The sequence below is a fragment of the Denticeps clupeoides genome, chromosome 3 (assembly GCF_900700375.1).
Source record: "Denticeps clupeoides chromosome 3, fDenClu1.1, whole genome shotgun sequence".
Lineage (NCBI taxonomy): Eukaryota > Metazoa > Chordata > Actinopteri > Clupeiformes > Denticipitidae > Denticeps > Denticeps clupeoides.
This window is the reverse complement of record NC_041709.1, coordinates 3,452,994-3,461,569: the sequence shown is the minus strand read 5'-3', so window position 1 is coordinate 3,461,569 and position 8,576 is coordinate 3,452,994. Positions and strand designations below refer to the sequence as shown.

General features: G+C 44.7%; 1 protein-coding gene across 1 annotated transcript; it reads left to right on the top strand.

The window, feature by feature from the left end:
• The first annotated feature begins 6,419 nt into the window (after positions 1 to 6,419).
• ccl19b (chemokine (C-C motif) ligand 19b) lies at positions 6,420 to 7,811 on the top strand. The gene is made up of 4 exons (XM_028974360.1): positions 6,420 to 6,568; positions 6,683 to 6,803; positions 6,988 to 7,091; positions 7,525 to 7,811. The coding sequence occupies exons 1-4, from the start codon at positions 6,493 to 6,495 to the stop codon at positions 7,551 to 7,553; spliced, it is 330 nt and encodes a 109-aa protein (XP_028830193.1). The 5' UTR covers positions 6,420 to 6,492; the 3' UTR covers positions 7,554 to 7,811.
• The last annotated feature ends 765 nt before the right edge of the window (positions 7,812 to 8,576 follow it).

The window sequence follows — 8,576 nt, the reverse complement described above, 5'->3', positions numbered from 1 at the left end:
GTGGGGACGGTGCTTTGCTCACGACACATCAGTGGCACCTTGGCGGATTTTGTAGGTCTTTGTTGTGCAGAGCTTCAGTAATGCACTTAAAGTCTTGTGCGTTGGGTCACAGTACACCATTGGCAACAGTAAGGGCTACAGCTCTCTCTTATTTATCGTTTCTGTGTGTTGCAAGCATATTATACCATACATTTAAAAGTGATTATGTGTCACGTGACACAGCACAGCACCCAATGCACACAGTGAAATGCCCTTAGTGAGCAGTGTGCAGGCATGAGCAGTGTGTGGGGACGGGGCGGTTTGAGATTCAACAACCTTCCGATTACGAGTCTGTTTCCTTGCCCGCTAGGCCAGCCACCATACCGTACTGTGGGAAAATGCTCAGTTCCTGCCACTGTACCTGGCAAATAGTGGTATCTCTTCTCGAAAGTGACACTCCCTATGCTGGACCTGTTTGTAAGGGCTTTCTGTGTGATGGGCTGCATGCCAGATATGAAGCTGAATGGGAAATATAAAAGGCAGTTTAGAGATTACCATCATCAGACTAAGGCCCGAGGTGTTGCTGAGACTGCTCTTTAAGCCTCGGGTAGCTCGGGTAGCCCAGACAAAGGTTTCAGCAGGGCGACTTATCCCTGTCAAGCCCCATTTTACTTTTATGATCATGAGAAAAGGGAACCTTTGCTCTCGATAAGTTTCGAATGCCCTGGTTCGGGCCCCGTGCCAGCAGTTCCCAACCGCATGTGACAGCTGTGAGAGACGTGTGGCAGCTTAATTATAAGCCATTAATTTAACATCACAACAAGTTTTAGGCAACACCACTGCCATCACACAGGTAGGAAGATGAACTGCCTGCCACACTGTGCCGGGTGGAAACGAATGCAAGTCTGCAGGGACCTTCTGGCACTGTGCTATGAATGCAAGAGAGGGCACGCACATGACGCTGAGGGACAGGCGGTTTTTGAAGTAGCGCATTCGTATGAGCAGTGCTCAAGATGTTGACACTGCTCTTGCCATTTTCAGTGTTCTAACTTTAAAGATCACCTGGAGTGAAGGAAAGTGCTTCTGGAGTTTTTCACCGGTAATATAGCTGGACCAGGGTTTGATGACACTACCTGATTGAGAAAAACCATGCCACTCTGTTGGTTGTCCGTTGTGTCATCTCTCAATCAGACAAGGACTGGGACGACTCAGGACTCTTTAATCTGGGTGGTAGTAGCCTAGTGGGTAACTATGAACCAGAAGACAAAAAATCCCACTTACTACCATTGTGTCCCTGAGCAAGACACTTAACCCTGAGTGTCTCCAGGGGGGGACAGTCCCTGTAACTACTGATTGTAAGTCGCTCTGGATAAGGGCGTCTGATAAATGCTGTAAATGTAAATGTAATCTGCCGTCTTGGCAGCTATATGCGCCCAGCGGCTCCTGGGCATCACAAGGACAATTTTTGTTTCGAAATAGCATTGAATTCAATTCATGTACACGTTTTCACAATAACTTTGTTTTGTAGCTGAATAAAATTGCACTTTTGGATAGATATTTCCACATTGATTATTGGGCAGGCTGTATAGCTTCCAGTGTATCTGCGTTTTTCATTCAAGGATATTTCTCATGAAACTGTAGAGGTGTCCGTTGTCATGAGGAATGAGATGTTCCTCTTCCTTGAGGCACCTGGCCAGAGGGGCACATGAAACTCTGCTATGCAGTCAGTTGCATCATTGAGCAACCTTTCTTACTTTTTCCATGCTCACTAAAAGTGAAGTGATTGTCACATGTGATACACAGCAGCACAGTACACAGTGCACACAGTGAAATTTGTCCTCTGCATTTATCCCATCACCCTGAGTGAGCAGCCATGACAGGCGCCCGGGGAGCAGTGTGTGGGGACAGTGCTTTGCTCAGTGGCACCTCAGTGGCACCTTGACGGATCGGGATTCGAACCTGCAACCTTCTGATTATGGGGGCGCTTCCTTAACCGCTAGGCAACCACTGCCCTGAGTGAGCAGTGGGCAGCCATGACAGGCGCTCGGGGAGCAGTGTGTGGGGACTTTGCTCAGTGACACCTCAGTGGTACCTTGGCAGATGGGGATTCAAACCGGCAACCTTCTGATTATGGGGCCGCTTCCTTAACCGCTAGGCCACCACTGCCCCACCACTACTAGCCAGAGCTCACTGTTATTTACATGTTAGTTTTCAGCAGCAACATTTATACTTTTGTACGACTCCGGTCACTCATGTCTTTATGGGCACATCCATCAGAGAAGACCTCCCAGTCTCAGGCTATTTCTAAAAACAAGGAGGGTCTCCCCAAAGCAACAAAGAACAAAATGAGTAAAGCTTTAAGGAGGTGTAATTAAGTATGAGACACTCACCCCCTTCAGGTAGAATGAGTGTCAGTGCAGGGATTAAATTTGGTATTTTTCATAAATCTGTGGGTCATGCATTTAATAATGGAGTATTTATAAAGAACTATGAATTCGTTTTGTATAGGCGACTCCTCCGGCCAGTCGTAATGTATATTTATTTTCACCTTATTACATTTTACCCAGCATTGCCTATTTAGCATGCTTTCATGTCATTTTATTGTGGGTTGAAGGAAAACCAAAACCTGGAGCTCATTCAGAACATTGCTCTGTTGTAGTCATTGGCGGTATTTGATATGGTGGTAGTAGCCTAGTGTAATAGGGTGGTAGTAGCCTAGTGGTTAAGACACTCACATGTGAACCAGAAGACCCAGGTTCAAACCCCACTTACTACCATTGTGTCCCTGAGCAAGACACTTAACCCTACGTTGCTCCAGGGGGACATTGTCCCTGTAACTACTGATTGTAAGTGACTCTGGATAAGGGCATCTGATAAATGCTGTAAATGTAAATGTAAATATGGGTGGCATGGGTGGTTTCTCAATGTGGCATGGTGGTGGGGCTGGCATCACGGGCATCAGAATATTTTTTTTCTGCGCATGTGCCCATGACATCGGTTTAAAAGTAATAAAAAAACATGATCTATCTACTAGACAGCTATATTGTAATGGGCCAAATGATGTTACTAGTCAAAGAAGGAATGTGAGAACAATGGTGAATATATAGCCCTTCATTTGAAGTAAATCATTTACTTTTACATTTACAGCATTTATCAGATGCCCTTATCCAGAGCGACTTACAATCAGTAGTTACAGGGACAGTCCCCCCCTGGAGCAACTTAGTGTTAAGTGTCTTGTTCAGGGACACAATGGTAGTAAGTGGGATTTGAACCTTGGTCTTCTGGTTCATAGGCGAGTGTGTTAACCACCAGGATACTACCACCAAATCCTGTCCCCATCACTAAATGAAAGTTTGGATATGTGATGGCCGATTCCTGCCACAACAAACTGAGCACATAGATTCCGAAAAACCCAGACCCACCAGACCCATAACAATAAGCGAAACAATTAGATCTGTTTTCTTTGACAGCTCTGAGGGGGAAGAGGGGGAAGATAAACTGAGTCTCCTGCAGGCTGCTGCCTCATTATGTGAAAAATAAATAATAATAAATAAAGTGAAGTGATTGTCACATGTGATACACAGCACACGGTGCACACAGTGAAATTTGTCCTCTGCATTTAACCCATCACCCTGAGTGAGCAGTGGGCAGCCATGACAGGCGCCCGGGGAGCAGTGTGGGGGGACGGTGCTTTGCTCAGTGGCACCTCAGTGGCACCTTGGCGGATCGGGATTCGAACCGGCAACCTTCTGATTACGGGGCCGCTTCCTTAACCACTAGGCCACCACTGCCCTAGCGGAAAAAGTGGACTGTCACATGCAGAGAAAGACAATATTTGACTAATGGTTCACCATATCTCTGAAAATACAATATACCTTTGACAACAGAACCAAAATTTCCATTTGGAGACATTCTAGCGTTAGAACTAGACCTGTAAGAATGCAAAAAGTCTGTACCCAAGAGTACCCAGAATTTTCAATGCATTTCAGTCACACCAGTTTGTGTTGTTTCCACAGTGCTCTCTGATTTGAATCCAACCTAAACAGACTACCACCCATTTGTTAATATTTTAAAAGACTGTTAATACTGTATCCTTGAATGAATTGGAGGAAAACAAGTAGTGTTCTTAGTTTTAGTAATAATTCCTGTAATAAGTAATAAATACAGTATGAGTACAGACAATTGTTCTGCCAATAATTATATTATTTTAAACAAGTAATTGGAAGCCAGGGGTATGAGATTATAAAGAAGTGAATTTTATTGTTTTTGTCATTTTGATACACAGCCTAGTGGGTAACACACTCACCTATGAACCAGAAGACCCAGGTTCAAATCCCGCTTATTACCATTGTGTCCCTGAACAAGACACTTAACTCTAAGTTTCTCCAGGGGGAGCAAGTGTCCCTGTAACTACTGATTGTCACTCCGGATAAGGGCGTCTGATAAATGCTGTAAATGTAACCCATAACCCTTAGTGAGCAGTTGGCAGCCAGGAAAGGCTCCCGGGGAGCAGTGTGTGGGGACGGTGCCGTGGCAGTTTGGGATTTGAACCTGCAACCTTTCAGTCATGAGTCTGCTTCCTTCCTTTCCCCTCCACTGCCCCAAGAATATGAGACTGAAGATAATGCCCTTATGAGCAAAAGTGTGGTATATATACTATGTCTTAATTCAAAAAAGCCTATTATAAGATTAGTATTAATGTTTAGATTAATATAATCAGGTGGATTACATTTAGAGCATTTATCAGACGCCCTTATCCAGAGCGACTTACAATCAGTAGTTACAGGGACAGTCCCCCCCTGGAGCAACTTAGGGTTAAGTGTCTTGCTCAGGGACACAATGGTAGTAAGTGGGGTTTGAACCTGGGTCTTCTGGTTCATAGGTGAGTATATTCCCCTCTAGGCTACTACCACCCTTTTGGATGTGGTTGTAAACAGATATACAGGTCGAAGTGCCTCATCATTCAGACTAAAATATGAGCGGTTGGATATTTCAACTCGGGTTACATGTTCACTTTCAGCGCGACTGCCATGAGTTTCCTCCCATATAAGCTAAATGAGAAAATACAATGGAGTACAGTACAGTACATCTGATCTCTCAATATCATGTTACTCTTTAAAGAAGTGAAAGGTCTCGCATAATGCTCGGATTCTTTTTAAAATCCTTTTTGAATAACCCGCTGACATGTAAAACTTAAAAGAAGGGCAGCGAAGAAAGATTTCACTCATGTACAGGATGAAAGTAAACAGTTCTCATTTCACGCACCATTAGTGGCAATAAGCCGGGATCATGCTGGAGTCCCAGCCTGTTGATGTGAAGATGGAGGCTTGAGCGCTGAGTCGAGCTAATCCACACACCAGCATTGTTTTTTCAAGGTGGCATGCTTGACTGCTGCCAAAGAGGGCAAAGAGTGTTCTGCCCTACTTACTGGGCACGCTCTGATGGCGAGGCCAAAATAACTTTCATCACAACCACGGACGAATGAGCACTTTCTTCTAAAAAATACAATTTTCCTCAAAATGGCGATTGCCAGACCTCAAAAACACATTCACATACGTGCTCTAACGTCCACGAAAATGCCGTCCCTCCTGAAGGGGCAGAAAACTAGGGTATTTAAGCGCTGTCAGGATTGGCCACCGGTGATTAGCACAGCTGCAGTCAATCCTGACATTAACAAAAAGCTGTAGATGGTAGTATGATGGTAGCTTAATGGGTACTACACTCGCCTATGAACCAGAAGACCCAGGTTCAAATCCCACTTACTACCATTGTGTCCCTGAGCAAGACAATTAACCCTAACCCCCCTCCAGGGGGAAACTGTCCCTGTAACTACTGAATGTAAGTTGCTCTGGATAAGGGCGTCTGATAAATGCTGTAAATGTAAATGTAAAAGTGGAGACGTGGCCTCCACAGTCACCGGGCCTGAACCCAATCCAGATGGTTTGGGGTGAGCTGGACCAACAAGTGCTAAACACCTCTGGGAACTCCTGTTGGAAAACCTCTTGAAGCTCATCGAAGAGTGTGCAAAGCAGTTATCAGAGCAAAGGGGGGCTATTTTGAAGAAACTCAAAAATATAACGTTTCCAGTTATTTCACCTTTTTTTGTTCAGTACATAACTCCACGTGTGTTCATTCATAGTTCAAACACATTGAGGTGTGTCCAAACTTTTGGCCTGTACTGTACATGCACACAACCCTGCAGTTTTTGTGAGGTACAAACGTAATCTAGCATACCAATCAAATGTACTAATACCCTGCATGTGCCAGTATTCCACTCAGAGAATGACATTGCGGAACAGGCAGTAACTTTCCCTGGAACGGTTAAAGATTAATTTCACCCTCACACTTCTGAAGAAGAAGTGGGCGCTTCTGCGCCAGGCTTACTGGAAGGGGAGTGGGAAAGGGAAAGTGAAACTCTGCGGCGGGTGTATAAAAGTCCCCGATTCGCGGGATGGGTGCAGGACCTCCAGTCATTCAGAACTGAACAGGCATCTGAACAGACGGCGAGGCACAATGATTGCCACCGGAGCCACTCTGCATTCTGCTGCTGTACTCTTATTGGCTTGTGCCCTCTGGAGCTGTGCAACAGGTAACCTCATGCCAGGTGTCAACATCTGATGCACATGCCGCTGGCAGGTGATGGTGCAGTTTTATTATGGCTTTTCTGCCGCTAACATCCTTTAACGTTGCCTTCCCTTTGCAGCAAGCACAGAGGAGGCCGTTGACTGCTGCCTGAGAACCAGTAACAGACCGATTCCCCACCGAATAGTGAAATCTTACAGGATTCAAGCTGGGGACTCTGGCTGCACCATTCTGGCCACAGTGTGAGTTTTCTTACTGCCTCCTATGCTGCGCCCTAATTGTACCAATTTACTGTCATTCATCATGCATTTTCTATTTGAGAGACGGTCATTGCATTTCATGCCATTTTGCATGCAGAGTCTGTCCATGTGACGTGATGGTGATATACCAGTTGATTGCTGAGATCATATTCCTTGATGTCAACAGGTTTGTCACTGTGAAAAAGAAGAAACTGTGTGCCCCTGATCCCTTCAGCAGTGTCTGGGTATCCAAACTCATTCAGAAGCTTGAGAAGAAAGCAAAGAAAGGGGGTGAGTCTCCACCCATCTTTCAGTGGGAAAAATCTCTTCTCATCAGCCAGATGTTTTCAGCTGAAGTTGAGTTTTTAAAAAAAGTTACAGTGAAGTAATTGTGAAACACTGCAGCACAACACATGGTGACACAACAAAATGTGTCCTCTGCTTTTAACCCATCACCCTTAGTGAGCAGATGGGCAGCCATGACAGGTGCCCGGGGAGCAGTGTGTGGATGGTGCTTTTCTCAGTGGCATCTCAGTGGCACCTCTGGTGGTTCGGGATTTGAACCAGTAACCTTCCAATCTCCTTATTGCTAGGCCACCACTGCCACATAGGCCATCAATAGGCCATCCACTGCCCCATGGGGCTGGCATATTCTTCATGTTTCAGTTAGAGAATGAATTATTGTGCCTAATCTAACTTTTGCAACCCTTTTTTTGTTTTGCAGGAAAGAATGGAAAGAACAACAAGGGATGAATTGTTTAAGGATTGAGGTCATTATCAGCAGGAATTGTGAACCTGCAGTATTGGCAGTTTTTTATTTTATTTAAAATTTTTGTCTGGGTGTACAGTGTGACAAACTGTGATGTCATTTTTTTGCCATTGTGTATCTATTTTCTTTTCATGTTACTATAAAGTTCTCTGTCTGCTGTTTATCACCAAAATAAGCTCTTAATTATATTGTAACTATATTGTTTTTGCCCTAAAGAAATAAAACTATTTTATACGTTTAAACTTTTGTGCCTTTATCTCTGAGCACCTAACAATACGGCTGGTATCAATGTGCAAGTTTAGATGAACATATGGTACGTGCAAAGTGCAGAACATGTAAAGGGTTCTGTAAGTGGCACTGATTGGTAGCAGTCTCTGTCCCTACTTTACAAAATATAAAGAACATGTTGAACAAGATAGTTCTACCAATCTGAAGGATTGGACTAAAATAAGATTTCTGTGATGAAACCTGAAACAACCTATATTCATTAGTGAATAATATGAACTAAGAACTAGAACAGTAATCGGTTCAACACACAAATCAATCAACACTGAACCCAGTAACGGGGGAAAGTGATCCCTGTCACTGATCACCTTGTTAGAGTAGCATTTGTCAGCCTGGTTTTTCGAAACAGGCCATCCATCACTTCCTGACATGGTTGGAGGTGGCGCTCGAAAAATTGATACGTGGATTGATCTGAGTGACTATGACAAGGGAGGAGTTTTCTCCATGTACTCATGCAGTATGCAGTGCTAAGTCAGGGCTACAACACAATCATGCCGCCCCACTACCGAAATTCTTTTTAAATGGTTTGGGGAGCATGCGGCAGGGGTGACCCTGTGGTTAAGGAAGCGGCCCCGTAATCAGAAGGTTGCCGGTTCGAATTCCGATCTGCCAAGGTGCCACTGAGCAAAGCACCATCCCCAAACAATGCTCCCCGGGCGCCTGTCATGGCTGCCCGCTGCTCACTAAGGGCGATGGGTTAAATGCCAAGGACAAATTTCACT